This window comes from Bos mutus, chromosome 17 (genome assembly GCF_027580195.1).
Source record: "Bos mutus isolate GX-2022 chromosome 17, NWIPB_WYAK_1.1, whole genome shotgun sequence".
NCBI classification, from domain to species: Eukaryota; Metazoa; Chordata; class Mammalia; order Artiodactyla; family Bovidae; genus Bos; species Bos mutus.
Window position 1 is genome coordinate 8,991,020 of NC_091633.1, and position 18,935 is coordinate 9,009,954.

At 55.6% G+C, this 18,935-nt stretch overlaps 1 protein-coding gene across 2 annotated transcripts; it reads left to right on the top strand.

Annotated features, from left to right (window-relative positions):
* Positions 1-16: 16 nt before the first annotated feature.
* On the top strand, positions 17-18,540 carry MVK (mevalonate kinase). 2 transcript variants are annotated; one of them, XM_005891503.3, is made up of 11 exons: positions 17-135; positions 1,277-1,368; positions 2,643-2,790; positions 4,145-4,289; positions 5,302-5,457; positions 8,459-8,562; positions 9,160-9,205; positions 13,124-13,214; positions 13,578-13,694; positions 17,095-17,248; positions 18,251-18,540. In XM_005891503.3, exons 2-11 carry the CDS (start codon positions 1,291-1,293, stop codon positions 18,400-18,402), a joined length of 1,191 nt encoding a protein of 396 aa, XP_005891565.1. In that variant the 5' UTR covers positions 17-135; positions 1,277-1,290; the 3' UTR covers positions 18,403-18,540. The 2 variants fall into 2 exon arrangements, with proteins under 2 accessions (XP_005891565.1, XP_070242093.1); XM_070385992.1 differs by lacking the exon at positions 5,302-5,457.
* Positions 18,541-18,935: the final 395 nt, after the last annotated feature.

The window sequence follows — 18,935 nt, forward strand, 5'->3', positions numbered from 1 at the left end:
GTGAAGGGAACTCCCGGCTCGCGCGCTCTGATTGGCTTGGCGGAAGGAAGAAGCCGCCTCTCCTCCGTACCCGCGAGCTCGGGTATGAAGTCTTGGAGCGGCTCGGCTTCGGAAACACAGCACCTGAGGCGACAGGTGAGAGGTTGGGGTTGCGAGGCGGGGTGGAGCGAAGTTCGAGGCCGAGACCCAGAACGACCCTGGACTGGGCTCCCGGCCTCTCACGCTCAGTTTCCTCAGCTCTGAGAATCCGGCTTCCTCAGGAGCCGGCGACCTGGAAACTGACAGGATTTTGAATTTCGGACAAGCAGTAGGTCTCTTCGCTCGGAGTATGAGTTTCCCTCCCTGAGGAACTGGGGTCATAATAGCACTTAGCTCATAGTTCGGTTCAGGTCTCACGCTATTGAAGTAAAGCCTTAAATAGATAGTTTTTTCCCTTTCTGTTTTGTAAGTCGCTCAGTCGTGTCCGACCCTTTGCGACCCCATGGACTGTAGCCTGCCAGGCTCCTCTATCCATGGGATTCTCCAGGGAAGAATACTGGAGTGGGTAGCCAGTCCCTTCTCTGGGGGATCTTCCTGACCCAGGGATCGAACCCAGGTCTCTTGCATTCAGGCGGATTCCTTACCGTCTGAGCCATCAGAGTAGCTTTGCATTATTCATAAAAATCTAAAATGTGCACACGCACACCCAGCAAGTCACTTTCTAGGACTGTCTTGCAGAGATCCTGACTTAAGTGTGCAAAAAAAGGCGGGGTGGGGTGGGGAGGTGTAACAGTTGTTTTTCTGCAGCTTGTTTCTAATTGTGAAACGTTAGAAACAGCCTGGAAATGCCCAGGAAAAAATTTCTTTCCAGTCCATGATTTCATTTAAATTTCTACCTTTAATAGTAGTAATAATAAAAGCTGGAACCAAAAACAGTCAGTAATACAGAGCTATCAGTAACTGACTGTGGTGTGCCAGACACTACTAAGTGTTTTGCTTGTGTTATTTAGTTTAACTTTCTCAAAACCCATAAAGGTGAATAGTTACTGTCCCATGTAACTTTTAAGGTTCGTGGCTATTTGATGGCTATGTGGCTAGCTAAGATGACATCACTGGGGAGCAGTGGGTTCAAACCCAGATTTTTTGGTGTGTCAGGCTGACTGCTGCCCCGCACTGCTTTTGGGGCACACAGCAAGTGCTGAATGGTAGCTGCCTTTTTTGTTATAATGGGGTGCTTGAATTAGGTGTTCTCTGAGGTCTGGGGACCTTCCATCCTCTCTTTGTCTTTCCTTTTCAGGACTCCCAGGAGCCATGTTGTCAGAAGTCCTGCTGGTGTCCGCTCCAGGGAAAGTCATTCTGCATGGAGAGCATGCCGTGGTCCATGGCAAGGTACAGGGCCCCCTGAGCCTCTGAGGGCTGGGAGCTGCTGCTCCTGGACGCCAATCTTTTCTTTTTCTTAAGTTTACTTCTGGCTGCTCTGGGTCTTCGTTGCTGCATGAGGGCTTTCTCTAGCTGTAGCAAGTGCAGGCTTCTTGTTGCAGTGGCTTCTCTCGTTGTGGAGCACAGGCTGTAGACAAGATGGCTACAGTCGTCGTGGTTCGTGGGCTCAGTAGCTGCAGCTCTCAGGGGCCTGGAGCACAGGCTTTGTTGCTCCACAGCATGTGAGATCTTCCTGGACCAGGGATCAAACTTGTGTCTCCTGCACTGGCAGACAGATTCTTAACCACTGGACCACCAGGGAAGTCCCCTGATGCTAATATATTTTTTTAAATGTTTTATTTGTTTATTTGACTGTGCTGGGTTGCAGTTGCGGCACGTGGGATCTAGTTTCCTGACCAGGAACCAAACCCAGACCCCCTGCATTGGGAGCATGGAGTCTTAGCCACTGGCAGCAGGGAAGTCTTCTGATGCTAATCTTAAAAGAAGCTGAAAGAAAGTCTTGAGGTGTAGCCTGGGAGATCAGAGAGGAGGTCAGTTTCTTCCCAGCTGGGCAAAGAAAAGGCAGGTGTTAGGCTCTCTTAAGGACTTCTCTGGCCCACCCAGTAAGATAGCAAGAAAATGACACGGAAAGCCATGTGGGTGGAATGAAGTTACTTAGGAAGTAAGCTTCAGTGGAGAAGAGATGAAGTTTAAGGACTAAACTCTTGGGGAAAATGAATAGGATCCTGCAGAGGAGTCTGAGACACGCATATCTCGTTTAACTCTTACAACTGTCCTCAGAGGTTACACTTCTATTGTCCTATTTTACGGTTGTGGAAGCTGAGGCTTAGGAGAGCGTTGGCAACTTGTTCAAGGTCCCGCACACCTCGGTAGAGTTAGGAGTGACCCTGTCTGCTTGAACCTAAAGCCATGCTTACTCTGTTCCTCCCTGCTGTCATTTTTCATGTTCTTATATTAATCTTTGAAAACACAGTGATTAGGGAAGCCGTCCTTTGGTGTTGAGAAATTCTGAAGTTTTACATGGGAAGGGAAAAGACACGTAGGTATTAACTCCTAACTGATTGGCAGCGGTTGTGCCTGTGAAGAAGGTGCCAAGGTTGATGAGAAGTGTCTGCCAAGGGCATAGGTCAGAGTGGCCCACGTGCTAGTATCTAAATCAGAAGCCATGCATGTTGCCAGCGACCCCCAGGCTAACTGCTAGTATCGTGCGCTTTGTTCTATAGGTAGCACTAGCAGTGGCCTTGAACTTGAGAACATTTCTCCGGCTTCAGCCCCACAGCAATGGGAGAGTGGGCCTCAACTTACCAAACATTGGCGTCAGGAGGGCCTGGGACGTGGCCAGCCTTCAGCTGCTGGACACCAGCTTTCTGGGTAAGTACAGGGAGCAGGAACCAGCTGTGGGAAGAGGCTGGGCCCTGAGGAGAAGGGGAAGGAAGACAGCTGGGCTGTCATCCCAGGCTGTCCCCGAGGGACCCAAGACACATCACCCTGGAGGTGTCTTCTCTCCTGTCCCCCCTAAGAATAGCTTTACTTATTTACTAATATATTAATTTATTTAAAATTTAAAAGCCTTCTACACGCACCGGCCTTTCCCTTCCACCCAAGCAAATCTCCACCTTTCATATTCGCTTGATGTACTTGTCCTATTCTCACTAATTATGTTTTGGGAGAGGGCAATATTGGGGAAGTAATATGGCCTTTCGGAGAAGGCAATGGCACCCCACTCCAGTACTCTTGCCTGGAAAATCCCATGGACGGAGGAGCCTGGTAGGCTGCAGTCCATGAGGTCGCTGAGAGTCGGACACGACTGAGTGACTTCACTTTCACTTTTCACTTTCATGCACTGGAGAAGGAAATGGCAACCCATTCCAGTGTTCTTGCCTGGAGAATCCCAGGGATGGTGGAGCCTGGTGGGCTGCCGTCTATGGGGTCGCATAGAGTCGGACACGACTGAAGCAACTTAGCAGCAGCAGCAGCAGCAGCAATATGGCCTTTAGTTTGTGTGTGTGTGTTTTTAATATTTTGTAGCAATTTTTAAATTACTGGGCAATCTTTTGAAAATGTATCTACATACTTATTTGGCTGCGCTGGGTTCTCAGTTGCAGTGCACAGGATATCTAGTTTGCCGCGTGCAGGGTCATTTAGTTGTGACACGTGAACTCTTACTTGCAGCCTGTGGGATCTAGTTCCCTGACCAAGGATCAAATCTGGGCCGCCTGCCCTGGGACCCTGGAATCTTAGCCATTAGACCACCAGGAAAGCCTCGTGGCCTTTAGTTTTGATATTGTACCACGGAGGTCAAACCCAGGCCTCTGAGTGGTATGTGTGTGTGTTTGAAAACTACTAGCAATTAAGCCCTTACTACATGCCAGGAGCAGTGCTAAGGGTTTTCTGTACCTTTTTTTATTACTCTGCAACAATCCTGGGAGGAGATACCCCTGTTACCTGTTTACCCCTCAGGGAATCTTAGGTGCAGACAGATTAAGTCCCCTATTCAAGGTCAGAAAACCAGTCTTTGGCACAGTCAGGACCCACCCAAACCCAGGCCTGCCTGCCTCCCAAGCCTGCAGTTCACCGACAGCCTTGGCTGTGGAGCTCGGGCCCTGAGCCCATGTCTCTCCAGATTCTGACACCTGGAATGTCTCAGTTTTTTTGTATTCTGGTGTCTGTAAAACCACTGAGGCCTTCTCATCCACCCGCGTACACTTGTTTGCCTGTGTGACAGGGCACGGTGACAGCGCAGCGCTCACCGCGAAGCACGTGGAGAAGCTGAAGGAGGTGGCGGGCTTCCCCAAGGACTGTGTGGATCCTGAGCACCTGGCCATGCTGGCCTTCCTCTACTTGTACCTGTCTATCTGCCAGAGTCAGAGGTATGTGCGCCGCTGGGGCAGGGAGCGCAGGTGCAGCCTGCCCCCAAGATTGAGCCGAAGTTTTGGCTGCTAGACAGCACGTGGGCTCCCTTCCAGGCTCTGAATACCCATCAGCTGTCCTTGCTGCGTTCCAGGCACCATACTGGTGGTTGTTTAGTTGGTGGTTTAGTCGCTTAGTTTTGTCTGACTCTTGCGACCCCGAGGACTGTAGCCCTCCAGGCTCCTCTGTGCATGGGATGCTCCAGGCAAGAATACTGGAGTGGGTTGCCATTTTCTTCTCCAGGGGATCTTCCTGACCCAGGAGTCGAACCCAGATCTCCTGCATTGTAGGCAGATTCTTTACTGGCTGAGTTACAAGGGAAGTCCACCATACTAGACCCTATATGTGTGTGTGTATATATATATGGTCTGCTTTCATATTCACAGCAACCTCACGAGGACACCCTCTCCATTTTGCACAGGGAGAAACTGGGACCCAGAGAGTTAGAGACTCTCTGGGCCACATAGCTAGTTAGTAAGTGTTGAGAGTTGGGAAATCAATTCCGTTCTCTTCAGTTCAACACCTGCCTTTTTAACTCATGCTGCCTCCTTTGGCCTTTCATTTCAGCCGAACCAAAGCCAGAGTCCATTCTCGGATCTGCTGGGTGGCTTCTCTGTGCCATGGCCAGGGAAGCATGCTTGTGCCATGTCCCACGGGCTCCAAGGGAGCTCTGTGATTAGCAGAGTGAAGCCTGTGTTTTGATAAGATCTGGGTTGTCTGCCCTTGGGGAAGCCAGCTCCTAGAGAGGGACATTCCTGGTTGAGGTGGTGTCACGGGGTGATACAGGGCACAGGCTGCATGTGGCTAAGGGTCAGACAGTGTGGGTTCAAACCCCGTGTCACTTTCTAGCTTGTATGAGGTTCTTAGCCTTCCGAGCCTCAGTTTCCTCATCTGTAAAATGGGGGTGGTGACCTCACCTACCTCCAAGGGGTCCTGTGGAAAGTCAGAGCTCTGCCGCCTGGTGTGTTTCAGAGCCCTGCCCAGCCTGGACATCACTGTATGGTCGGAGCTGCCCACTGGGGCCGGGCTGGGCTCCAGTGCCGCCTACTCCGTGTGTTTGGCAGCTGCCCTCCTGACCGCGTGCGAGGAGATCCCAAACCCGCTGAAGGATGGGGAGGCTGCCGGCAGGTAATCAGGCCCTCCCCCTGCTCCTTGTCCCTCCTGGGCACCACACCCCAAGCTGAGATCTGTCCCATGGGCCCCTTACAGCTGGGCATGCTGAGGCGCAGGGTGGCCACACAGCTTGTGGTGGTGGAGTGGGATCTGGACCTGGTGGTCTGAATCTAGAACTTGAGCTCTTTACCACTGCCCCCCGCCACCTCATCCTGACCTTGCCTCCTTTGAGTTCAGATGCTGTGGTTTTTTAGAAGGAACCTGAGCCCACATGTAGGGCAGTGGATCAGATGAGCCATCATGCTTGTCATCAGCTCACTGTGGGACCCTGACCAGTCCACTCCCCCCACTGGGAGCCTCACTCATACCCAGGGGGACATTGCCAGGTCGTACCAAATGGTTATGACAAACAGCGTGCTGAGAAGGAAACACAGGAGCGTCTGTCTGGTCAGGACGTCTCCCCTCCTGTTGATCTTCATGCCCACAAGGTCATAGCGTCTCCTCTGCGGTTCTCACTGTGAGTCACTGAGGCTTATCCTGACAGGGCTGTGGGCGGGCCGTTTCTGTTACTTGGGGAAACTTGAGAAACTGGCCCAAGCATGGATAATGCAGTTTGTCCTGGGAGTCGGGAATGAGGCCGCAGCATCCAGCCTGGCAGCTTCTTGCTGAGGCCTGTCCTCATGGCTTCAAGGAGCCCTCTTGCTGGGGGGCTTCCAGTCCAGCCGTGTGGGCCCAGCTGTGCTGTGTCCGGGAGGGTGTGCTGCTTGCCAAGGCCCAAAGCTCAGTTTGGTCCCTGTGGCCACAGTGGGTCCGGGGGCTGTTGATAGGATTCCCAGTCTGAATTCTCCAAGGCTGCTCTGAAGGGCTCACATGTCGGGGGATGGGGGCCGGCGGAGACAGCCTTGGGAAGCATCTGTCAGGTAATGAGCGATTGCAGCTGCAGGGGGGCCGTTTTTCAGGAATCGCAGTCACGTTCACCTGTTAACTCGCTTTCTCTGGGGCTCTGTTTCTTCATCTGAAAAGGAGTGGCTACACCTGATGAACTCTGGGGTGGGGGAGCTTCCAGCCTTGACGTGCTCACTTCAGGGTAAGAGGGTGACGCAGGACAGAGGCGACAGGACCACCGCTCAGTACCACATGCTGATCGCTGATTGTAGCGCAGAGCAGTGAAGGCCAGGTGGCCTGGGCCCCCCAAACAGACATCTGCCCACGAACCGGCGGACCGGCTCCACCTTTCAAAAGATAAAGGTGGTGTGGGTATGTGCGCGCATGTGCATGCCTGTGGGTGTCCAGGTATGCGTGTGGTCTTTCCTGTCCTGCTTCTTTCCACCTGGTTCCCCCACCTCCTGTGAAGACCCATCACTGCTGAGAACCTGTAGGGAGAGCAGACCTGGCCCCCACCCACCATGCCCCCAGCGTCTCCCAATCAGAAGAAAGAGTCAATTTTGCTGAGCGGACTGGACCCTGGGCCGCATTCAGGTGCCCCTTCCGCACCCCACTCTGGCTCATCTGTGGCCCTGGAAAGGGCCAGCTCTTGTCCAGTCCCAGTCACGGCACAGGCTGCACAGCCTCAGGCTGGACTTCTTTGCCCCCACCTCCTGCCTCCCTGACCACCCCACCTTGTCCCTCAGACCGCCCACCCCTTTCAGAATGGGGTACACTTTGTCCAGTCGGCATTGTACTTCTTGGAGGCTATAGTTAAATATTGGTGACTTCCTGACATCCATTCTGCATTAGACTCCAAGGCTGCAAGCAGTCAGGGACCACGTCTGTGCTCTTAGTCACAGGCGCATAGTAGATGCTCAGTGTATACTGAACAAGTGAGTGAGTGAGTCTCGTCGGCACCCCAAAGGTCAGCAGTTATGAGCTCAGGCTCCAGTGAGCGTATGTGGTTCTGACGTCACCGTGAGTGGCACCATGGTCTTGGGGATACTGTTTCACCCGTCAGAGCCTCAGTGTCCTCTTCTGTAAGAAAGGGAGTGGTGACTGTGGTACCCTCCCTGAGAGGTTATTGTGGGGATTAGGGGAAGCCTGCAGCACAGTGCTTGGCCCTGGGTAATTAGTAGCTCTGAACAGTGTTGACTATTAATCATAGCTTCACAACCACTGGGTGAGTTTCAGGTCCATAAGATCCTCCTCTGACCCTTGAGGAAAGGGGCTCAGAGAGAGTGACTGACTTGCCCAAGGCGCCACAGCAAAGGAGTGGGTGGACCGGGCTTGGGGTGACTTCAGGACAGAGACCCCAGGTGGAATACACACCGTTCCCTGGGCGTTTTGCAGAGCACTGGTGTGCTTTTCCATCCCACAACGTCCTCTGTGATTTGACACCTTCATCCCTGTTTGCTGAAGGAGGACACTGAGGGTCAGAGGTGATGCGGCTGCTCAGGGATGCCCAGTGAGTCGGCGGCAGAATGGGTTCAGACCAGCTCCCTGCTTAGTCCACGGCTCAACCCCCAGCAGCTTCTGTTGGGTCTCGGGGCAGGGACTAGACAGAAGGGAAACGAGCTGAGAGAGAGGGTGGGGCGGTGGGGCTGAGCACGTGTCCTCGTGTGGTCCTCACAGGCTTTCAAGTGATACTCACTCACTGTCATAGTGAGTCCACACCCCTTCTGGGGAGGAATCCAGAGAGGGCTGGATTCCAACGGGCCCACATGCCTGCTGAGCCTGTGCGGAGGCAGGAGTTACGTTCCTCCAGAGTGGGAGAGTGGGGCTCAGAGAGGGCAGGCAAGGGGCCCAGAGTCCTTCAGCTCATGAGAGACAAAGCAGAGCCCCGTGAACTCCAAGCCTCGGGTCTCCTGCTGCACTGGGCAGGAGCGCTCTGCAGGGCCTGCTCTGTAGCCAGGGAGGCTCAGAGCTGTCTATCTGTCTTCTTTCTGAGTTTGGGGGCCCAAACCACTTCGCCTTTTGGTCTCCAGTGAGCCCCACCTGTGACCCCGGCCCTCTGCTGCCCTCAGTGACCCCCAGCTCCCCATTCACCACCGTGGACGGTAAAGACGAATCTCTGTGTCTCCTTCAGGTGGACCGAGGAGAACTTGGAGTTAATTAACAAGTGGGCCTTCCAGGGGGAGAGGGTGATTCACGGGAACCCGTCCGGAGTGGACAACGCCGTCAGCACCTGGGGTAGGTGCTGCCTAGGGCCCACGTGCTCAGCTTTTATTCGTTTAGGAATTCTCGTGACAGGCGTAGCTGCCCAGACTGTGGTTTTGGGATGAACATAGAGTCCATGCGTTCTGAGGAAGATAGAATTTTCCTGATAGGAGGGGGACAGGGGGAACCTCAGGGTTTCCCACCTTCCCGATCCAAATCTCTGGGGGTGGGCCAGGGCCTGGGAAGCTGTGGTTTCAGTGAGACCCCCACCCCCTTGGATCCAGAGGGTGCAGCTGCAGAACCACTGCCATGGGGGCTGCAGACCACACGAGTCAGGCTCCCCTCTGGGGAGGACGCCTGCTCACTGCAGCTGGATGCCCTCTGGCCCCACCTCCACCGCATCACCCTGCGGCCTGTCCAGGGAAGCCTGGACGGAAGGAAGGGACCCCCGGCCCTGGGCACGGAGCACCTCCACGCCCTCCTGGGCCTTTGGTCCTTGAAGCTGAGATGCCTCGTTACGGGGCTGAGTCTGTTATGGTGACACTCTGCCCCACCCCAATCCCACCCCTTTCCCAGGAGGCCCAGATACAGAGCTTTTCCTGTGACTAACCCACCCATTCTTCTCTTTAGGAGGAGCACTCCGATACCAGCAAGGGAAGATTTCATCTTTAAAGAGGTAATTCTGGGGGAGCTGCAGCTTCTGCATCTGGTGGGGGATGCATTTCTTTGTGAAAAGGGGGAGCCCCATTTCTTTGTAAAGGAACCCGGGGCAGGTGCCCCTGGGCATTCCCCTCCCGCATGTGGCCCCACAGGCCATGGGCATGAGGAAGCCTGCTCTTTCCTCTCCACTTTAGCTCTGAAGTTGGCGAGAGATCAGAGCGGGTGGTCAGGTGAGGCTGGGCCACCCCCCTTCCAGAATGCGGCTGTCCCCCAGACCCGCCTTCAGTTACCAGCTCATCTGCCAATCTATTTAGTAAACAAGGAGTGATCCCTTCTTGTGTTCCAGCTGACCCTCCCCTCGGACCCTTGGTATAAACATGGATTTCAGACATAGTTCTGGGTGGTTAGAGACAGACGTGCACACGTGAGCCACCAAAAGACTCCGTGGCGGTTGCCACAGTGATGGCACCACGTCTGAGCAGGACTGGAGCCCACAGGAGGCTCGTGGCAGGCCGAGCGGAGGGACGTTTGGCAACTTTCAGCCTGTTGTAGGTTTCCTTCCTTTCTCCTTCCAGACGCACTGGAATTACAGATGTGTGTATTCAATTCCAGTATCCTCTGTTCTGTTGGCTTGCAGTGTGGGACCGTCAGGGGTAAGGCGTGGGCCTGCGGCCAGGGGCGCAGGTGCCTCCTGGCTGTCCCCTGAGCCCTCCCCCATCAAATGGAGGCGGGGGAATGATGGTTGTCCCAGGGCCCTCTGCTGCCTTGCAGGGGCCTTTCTGCACTCTGAGGGTCCCGGGGCTTGCTCTCTCCTTCTGCAGCCACGGTGGCCTTCTTGGCGGCCAGACAGCAGGTCCCAGACCTCTGCTGCCTCCAGTCAGGGTGCTGCATTCGAGGCTCAGGGGCCTGGCAGGCCGTGGTGTGGACCCCTTCTCTCTACACCTGTAGCTTCTTCTCACGCCTGCTCTGTCGGCTTCCAGAAGCCAGACCTGCCTTTCTGAGGGCTCCAGGTCAGCATTCCTTTAGCCTCAGCACTGTGGACATTTGGGGCTGGAAAATTCCTTGTGGGTGGACCGGTCCTGGGCAGCGTGGGATGTTTAGTAGCTTCCCTGGGCTCTGCCCACGAGAGGCCTGTAGCCCCTCCCCATCTCCAGTGCAACAATCAAAGATAGCTCCAGATGTTGTCACACGGCCCCTGGAGGGCAAGCCCCCCGAGTGACAACCCCTGCACCACAGAGAGGAGGGAGCAGGGCCATTCAGGAGGGTGGAGTAGCTTCTTCTGGCTGCTTATGGAAGCGATGGCGGGGAGGAAATGGGAAGTCTGGCCCCCAGGGGTCGGTGGCTCTGCCGGGTGGCCTGAACACGCATGTAGTGAGATCAGGAGCAAGGGTGGGAGGCTGAGTGTCTGGGCCCAGTCCACCCGCAGCCCACAGTCTCTCAGAGGAGACAGTCATGATGTCGATCTGAAACAAAGGTGTTCTTAGGGCTCTAAGTTGTTGGAGCTGACAGCAGGGAGGTCACCATCGGGCTGCAGATCTGGGGAGTCCTTCACGGGGCAGGGGCAGGTCTCTTTCCTGTGAGCCTGCTGTATCCTAAGCCCTGAGCTGGGCCCTGGGCACAGAAGGCCAGTGCAGATGTGGCTGGGCAGGTGATTAAGAGTGAGCAATGGAGGGTCTCCCAGGCACGGGAGGTAGGGGAGAGGCCCAAAAGTGTGTGCAGTTGCAGGGGGCAGGGGGCAGCGGGTGCTCTGGGGTCCCAGGGTCCACTTGGAGCCTGGCTCTGCCATTTGCCTGCTGTGGGCCCTTAGGTGAGTCATTTCCCCTGGGGCCTCTGTCTTCTCATTTATAGAATGGGACTCCTAGACATGGGAATCCATGGCAGAAACGGTATCTGCCAAGTGCTTTTTATTCTTTGCTGACGGAGTTCATCCATCCAGTCCATAAGTATCTCTGAACAACCACCGGGTGCTGGGGTCTCAGCAGGGAACCCAAAGTCCCACCTTCACGGAGCCCCTACTTTGTGGGAGGAGACGATCCCTGGACATTCGTCTCTGTAAGGGCACGGCAGGCCATCCCCACGGCCTTAGTACACGAAAGGAGAATGAGGGCTGGGATGTGAAGGAGGGAACTGGAGCCCTCTGCCTGGATGGCATTTGAGCAGAGTGCCAAGGCTGGGGGGCAGGTCCCTGGCAGCAGAGATGCATGTGCAAGGGCCCTGAGGCAGGAGTGGGGGCTGAAGTGTTGAACAGCAGCCAGGAGCCAGGGTGGCTGAGTGGAGTGAGCTCCAGGGAGGGGGGAGATGAGATGAGCTTGGTGATGTCACCTGGCCGAGATCACACAGCACTTAGAGGATGTGGCCCTGGGGGGTGGTCACTGGATGTCACAGGAGTCCTGAGTTTTGTGGGGCTGGCAGGGCTGGCAGCAGGCCCGTTTGCAGAGGACTTTATTTGAGAGAGATGAAGACATGATACCCAGACTCCTCCCACCCCGATAGATGGGGACACAGAGCCAGTGATCAACCTTCGTCGCTGGCTTCAGGGCGCTGCGGTGAGCAGATGGCAGGTTCTCTGAGAAGCCGGGAGGCCAGACTCCACATTAATCCCGCCCGTGGCTTAAGGAGAAGCCCTTTACCCCCAAACCACGCATGGTGCTTCACAATTAAGAAAAAAAAATGCATTGTTTGCCAAGTGGATCAAGACGCAGCCTCCCAGAGCGCTGCCCTTTTGAGGAACGGCTTCTCTTTAAAGGGAAGAGAAAAGCCAAATAGAATGTTCATCTTTGGTAAAGTGGAAAAAAAAAGCCAGCCTCCAAGGCTGAGAATCGATATTAATTTCATGGGCTTATGGGCGGTGAGATCAAGCAGGTTTCTGGCAGCCTTTCCCAGCCTTGCTGGATTTTACAGTCTCGATCAGTGAAAAGAAAAGCAAATAAAGGTATCGGGGCCTGTCTGTCTGCAGATGTCTCCGGCCAAAGCTCATTCAGGTCCTCCACCCCTGTCCCCAGCCTCGGGGCAGTGCTCTGAAAGTCAGACGAGATGACAAGAAACAGTGGCTTAAGTCCCCAAAGACAGCCAACCATAAGGACCACTGGGGCTGTGGTTTTAGGAGGGATGGTGGCTCAGATGGTAAAGCATCCGTCTGCAATGCAGGAGACCCGGGTTTGATCCTTGGGTTGGGAAGGTCCACTGGAGAAGGAAATGGCAGCCCACTCCAGTATTCTTGCCTGGAAAATCCCATGGACGGCGGAACCTGGTAGGCTACCGTCTGTGGGGTCGCAAAGAGTCAGGACACAACTGAGTGACTTCACTTTCACTTTCATAGAGCCCAGAGGGCAGGTGAGGACCACGTGGGGGTGCTGGCGGGCCAGCTGGGCGTGGCTGCCCTGGGGCATCTGCTCTCCTACCTGGGCATGACTGACTCCCTCTGACCACATCTGGGGTCCTGCCAGGTCTGGGCACCAATGAGGCAGGGCACGAACGGGCTCAGAACACTGGGACCTGACTCTCCCCGTCCGTGACTCACCCCTGGTCCCGGGGCTTTTTGATTCTCTAGCACCCTCCCCTCCAGCTCCCTGGGGCAGCCCATAGGACAGAGCCTCAACCCCTTCTTGTACCCTTGGTGGTGGCGCCTTTGAACTAACTCCGCGCGTGCCGGGCCCTTTGTCTGCACATTCACTCGAGGTTGAAACAACTGAATGGAGGAGTGAGTCACAAGCCAAAGGAAAACAATTGTCTGCCCAGGGGCCAAAGCAGGGATGCGGCTGTGGGCACCCGCAACTGGGCATCAAGAACCTTGCTTCCCAGACCTGTCTCCAGCTCACTTCCCCAGGCCTCTGCTTCCTGCCCTGAGTCAGCATGGGGTGGAGTCCAGGTGGGCCCCCAGCCCTGGCCCAGCTGCACCGTCCTGGGCTCACCTTGGCCCCTCTTTGCCCCGCAGGCCACCGGTTCTGAAGATCCTGCTGATCAACACCAAAGTGCCTCGCAGCACCAAGGTCCTGGTGGCCAATGTCAGGAGCCGGCTACTGAAGGTGCTGCTGGTTCCACTCCCAGGAGTGTTCCCGGCGGGGCCACAACACTCCCGTTTGGGTGTCAGAGCCCTCCCTCTGCCTCCTGGGTTAGTGGGGGGAGGAGGCAGGGGGAGCAGGGACTTGGGGAGGCTCTGTGCATCCACAGCCCAGCAAGGAGGCAGAACAGGAATCCTTAAACACGCTGCCTTTGCAGTGAGAACCTCCTCTCTGCTTGGGTCCGTAGTGGCCGGGCAAGGCAGGGACCAGGCCCAAAGGAGAGGGGTTCACTCAGAGGATGGGTGTGGGCCATGGGGACACCTTTCCCCTCCACCAGGTGTCTGCTGACCCCTAGGCCTCACGGGCCCTCACTTCCTTTCCCTGCAGTTCCCTGAGATCGTGGCCCCTCTCCTGACCTCCATAGACGCCATCTCCCTGGAGTGCGAGCGGGTGCTGGGGGAGATGGCGGTGGCCCCCACTCCAGAGCACTACCTCACGCTGGAGGTAAGAGCCCACCTGCAGGCTCGGGGTCCCCCACCCACGGCGCTGTCCTGGGCAGGGCCTCCCCATCTGCGCTCGGAATCCCCGGGAGCTAAAGCACAGAGGCTGGGCCTGGAGCCTGTGTGCGCACCCGTGAACAAGTGGGTCTTCTCTTGAAGCCTCTTCCCAAGTGATTGGGAGCAATCAAGGGAACACAGACAGCCCTGAGCGTGGTGTCTAGTGTGTGATAAGTGCAGTGGGCCAGGTTTGGGTCGTGCGTGTAAAGACACAGTCCTCCATAATTCCAGGAGCGATTTCTCCCCTGGCCACTTCTTTCCTGCTCTGTTTGCTAATCCATCAGTTAGTACTAAATACATCAAGTTCACACAGGAGCTATCTCTCACTCGTGTGCCGTGGATCAGACATGGGCTGAAATCTTTCATCAATCCTCCAGCCCCCACCCTTTGCCTAATTCTAGCTTAGCAGTTGAGACCTCACGCTTGGGATTTCATCAGGCCCACGTCTGAATCCTGGCCTCACTGGAGTGTCTTAAGAATGAAGTGAGGTCCCATGGGCGACACGGAGCACAGTGCCTGATGAGCCACCAGCTTAGCCAGAGGGCATGGGCTCATTCCCAGAACCAGCCCATCTGGCCCAGTGAGTGTGCACTAGCATTAAAAAGCCACCTGGCTTCCATGGAAGAACCAGAGGATCCGGCAGGCCCAGCCAACATGGCTGTGCAGCAGTGGGTCAGCCGGAGGTGCCCAGGGAGCACCTCAAGTGAGGCCCTGGGGTCTCTGTTTCTCCGCATTCCCCACCACTGCCTGATCACCGCCCACAGCCGCCGTGCCCTGGGCCTAGGGCCTCCCGTCCTGCTGTAGGCGCTTGAGTCTGCAGCCCCTGTCGTGAGTGGGCGCTGGTACCCTCCAAGCCTCTTCACAGATGATCCCTCACTTAATCCTCCAGCAACCTACCTGTGAAGTGGGTACGTTGCCACCCTGTTACAGATATAAACACCAAGACCTAAAGAAAGTGACTTTCTCTGAGATGTTTCATCAAGTGAGTGGCTGAGCTGGGAGTCACTGACTTGTTTATTCCTTTAGTCAACTTTTTTTTTTTTTTTTTTGGTCTCACTGCACAGCTTGCAGGATCTTAGTTCCCTGACCAGGGATTGAACCTCGTCCAGGGCACTGAAAGCACCAAGTCCTAACCATGGGACCACCAGGGAATCCCCCCCCAAAATTTTTAAGAAGTGTGTACTCCAGGCTCGGTGCACGGACTGCATCTAATTCATTTCCAGGCTTTTGCCCTCGACCCCCCAGCCATCTCCTTCCATCCCTCCAGCCTTTTCCCGCTGGTTCTCGATTTGTTTCACGTAGAAAGGAAGGGAACACAGTCCTCCCGCGGAGGAAATTAATAATGATGGAGTGCTGCCTAAAATACACCCCGTTGAGCCCCTGGAGAATGCCTCAGAACAGCACGTCGATTATACAGTGTGTATATTTTTGGCTGCGGCAGCCGCTGAAATGTGCAGCTCGCCTCCCGGACAGCTCTGCACTCACACCAGTGAGCTGTTCTCCTGTGTCACAGCCTGTCATCCGATCCTTGACAGATTTTGGATCAGAATGTGACAGGTGTCTGGAACCTGCCTTCGCAACATGACACCTGGTGCTCAGGCACCGAGAGGCCCCAGAAGTTTCCCCTCCTCTCCAGCCCCCAGGACCGGTGAAAGACACCCAGGGCTGCCACAGGGCCATCACGCATGTCTGCTCGTTTGTCACAAGTGCTGGGGTGTGGGAGGCAGGCTGCCGGGGAGAGGCAGACACAACCCTGCCCGGCAGCCCCGGGCAGGAGAACCAGGTGGGCCTCGGCACACAGCCCTGTGACGGGCATCCTCCCGGCACATAGGTTCTCCCGGGACCCCGGGGTAGAGCTGCGCGTTGTACAGCTGCACAGAGCAAGGAGAGGGCCAGGGGTGCTCTCAGAGGCGAGAGATGCGCTTCACATCAGGCAGAGCCAGCGTCTGGTGCTGGCTCAGCCCTAACAAGCTCAGCAGCCTTAAGCACATCCCTCTCCCCTCTGAGCCTCAGTTTTCCCCTTTGAAAAATGGGGGTACTGGAAATGCAGCATAAAAGTACTAATAGCAGCTGACGTTTGCTGAGCACTTACCTTTTGCCAGGCTTCATGGGAAAGACGCCTAATTCCATCCTCCTGGCAACAAGGCAGATACTCTTAGAATCCCTGTTTTTCAAGGGGGAGCCTGGGGGCTTTCCAGGTAGCACAGTGATAAAGAATCCACATGCCAATGCAGGAGACTCAAAGAAACTCAGGTTCGATCCCAGGAAGATCCCCTAGAGGAGGAAATGGCAGTCCGCTCCAGTATTCTTGCCTGGGGAATCCCATGGAGAGAGGAGCCTGGAGGGCTGCAATACACGGGGTCGCAAGGAGTCAGATACGACTCAGCACTCAGCACACAAACTGAAGCTCGGCTGAAAGACCTCATTCCAAGACACGCAATCAAGAAGTGTCCTAGCCAGAATTCAAACCCAAGCTCGCCTGCTTTCAGATCCCATGTTCATAACTGCCCGACAGCAGGGACTGGAGCTCATTCTTAGAGCCCCAGCATCTAGCAAGTTGCCTGGCCTTTTGATGGGATTTGCCGACACCACTGGAGTAAGTGAAATATAAATAGGGAATGCCTGGGCAGTGGAGACTGTAAGCTTTTTTATTCCATCAACCTGCCTCTTGTTTGATCTGCAGGAGAGCAGGAATTTTATTATCCATAATCAGAGAAATCTGAACAAACTTAGCAATTCCCCCAACTCGTGACCTAGTTAGAACTACACACACCCATTCTTCTTCTGAAAGTCGGTTCCAGGAAGCAGTAGGATAGCATATTACTTGAGACTTCTTCCACAAATGCCCCAAATCCATCTCAACCAGGCTTTCGCAGCAAAGGAATTTATTGGCTTCTAAATGAGACGACCAGAGGAGACAGCTTCAGGCATAGCTGGATCCAGGGCCCAAGACAACCTAGTTTGAAATGTCTCTCTGTCTTCAGTGTAATCTCTGAGAACATATGCAGGGAACATAACTCCAATGGCATATCTCTGAGGTTGGCCAGTTTTAGCAGCTCCAGTGGAAAGAGGCAGAGTAAACCCTGGGAGGGCTCTCATTGTCTATCCAGTTCCCATGGCCAGAGCCTTCTGTGGCCAGACCTGACGTGTGCTCACCGCCAGCTCCATCCCAGCCCCACTGGGAGTCCTGCAGGAAGGAGAGGGTCTCTTTTATCAGTGGAGAAGGACAGTGTGCTGGGCAGTCAAAGCCTTTTGAGGTCCCAAACCAGCGGCTGTCAGATGGATGGGGCGAGCCCAGGACCTCAGCCTCAGGCAGGCCAAGCTGGAACAGAGAACTTTCTCCCCAGGAGCTCATCGACATGAACCAGCACCATCTGAATGCCCTCGGTGTGGGCCATGCCTCGCTGGACCAGCTGTGCCAGGTGACCACAGCCCACGGACTGCACAGCAAGCTCACTGGCGCGGGCGGCGGGGGCTGTGGCATCACGCTCCTCAGGCCAGGTACCCAGGGGGCGGGCAGAGTTGCCAGCCTGGGCTCACACAAAGCGTCCACACAGGCACTTCCTGGGGGAGGAGGAAGAAGCCTGTGAACAGTCTCACCTCTGCTGTGTGGCCTCAGTCAAGGGAATTAACTGCTCTGGGCCTACATAACATCTAGTTTATGAACAACTGTTGCCTAGATTCAAGGAGGCAAAATGTATGCAGAGAGCCTGGCACAGGGCTTGTTCCTCCCATCTCCTTACCTGCCAAGCTAAGCACAAGCTTGAGAAATAACCAAGGCATTGTCACCATCTACCGTCACCGCCACCACTACCAGCCTTGCATCCCTGCTGTCACCTCCTGATGTGGCCAGGACCAGGACTGACCTTGCTACAAGAGAAATGTGTCTCTCTCCTCTTTGGTCTTTGGGGAAAGAGCAGGGCCGAGGAGCGGGCTTACAGCAGCATGCCCTGTGCTGGGGCGTTGAATCACCGCTGCTTTCGGTCGGCTTCCTCTCCATCTCCTCCTTCCTTTTCTCGTCCTGCTTTCCCCCTTCCTTTGCTGTAAGCCCACAGCGGTCCCCTTACCCTCAGTAGGACTCCCAGGCCTCAAGGAGTTGCTGCATCCCAACTTTGGCCAACCACGACTGTGGGGGCCTAGTTTGGGGCAGTGATGATGGCGGGAGAACATTCCTGGAGAGTGTGCGGTGCACTGGGCCAGGCCCTCCAGCTATAATAGCCTGTGTCAGCCTCTCCGTAAGCCTTGAGGGACAGGTCTCATTGTCAGCCCTACCCCCAGATGAGGAGATGAGGCTCAGAGAGGGGACATCATTTGAGGACCCATGGCCAGGTTCCACATGACTCGGGGGTCCATAACCTTCCCATGGAGGATGCCAGGCTTGGCGTTCCAACAGGAAGACTGGTCCCCTGCCTGTGCCACAAGCAGGGCTGAACACTCTCCAAGGGAGAATGTTCCTCAAGAGAGCCGATGGTTGGAGTGACCTGATGCCCTTTCTCCCTGCAGATGTGGAGCGGCCGGAGGTAGAGGCCACGAAGCGGGCGCTGAGCGGCTGTGGCTTTGACTGCTGGGAAACCAGCGTTGGTGCCCCCGGTGTCTCTGTCCACACGGCCGCCTCCCTGGATGCCTCTGTCCGGCAAGGCCTGGACAGCCTCTGAGAGGAGCCCATGCAGCTGCAGCCCCACCACGAAGCCCTCTCCCAGATTATTCCAGGCGCTGGAGTTGGCTTCTGTGCTGGCCAGTGGGCGCCCAGCACCTGACGCTGACGGGAGGCCCCCAGCCCCTCTGTGACACCCCTCCCGCTGGCCGTGCCCCACATTCTGCACCGTGAGCCAGGCTGCCCGGAAGCCATGGTCTGTGTTCTACAACATTCTCTTGAGCCAGGCCATCAGTGGAGTGTGTGTGGTTGTCTGAGACAAGAGGGCCTCTTTCCCGCCCTCCCGGAAGCTTCCACGGACCCACAGACTCCCTGGCCGAGCTGCTTGGATGCCACATGCAGGGGTCTGGTTCCCAGAGCAGTGGACCTTCTCCTTCCCTCCACTTCTGTACTCCTGCCTGTCTGTCCCACCTCCCCCAGGAAGCCTTCCTGGGGTGTTCCAGTGATGGTCTTTGCCTTCTGCCTTCCATCTGGCATGAGGGTTGGCCGAAGGCAGGGTCGATGTGCAATACCTTCTGGTCTGTGTCTGAAGGG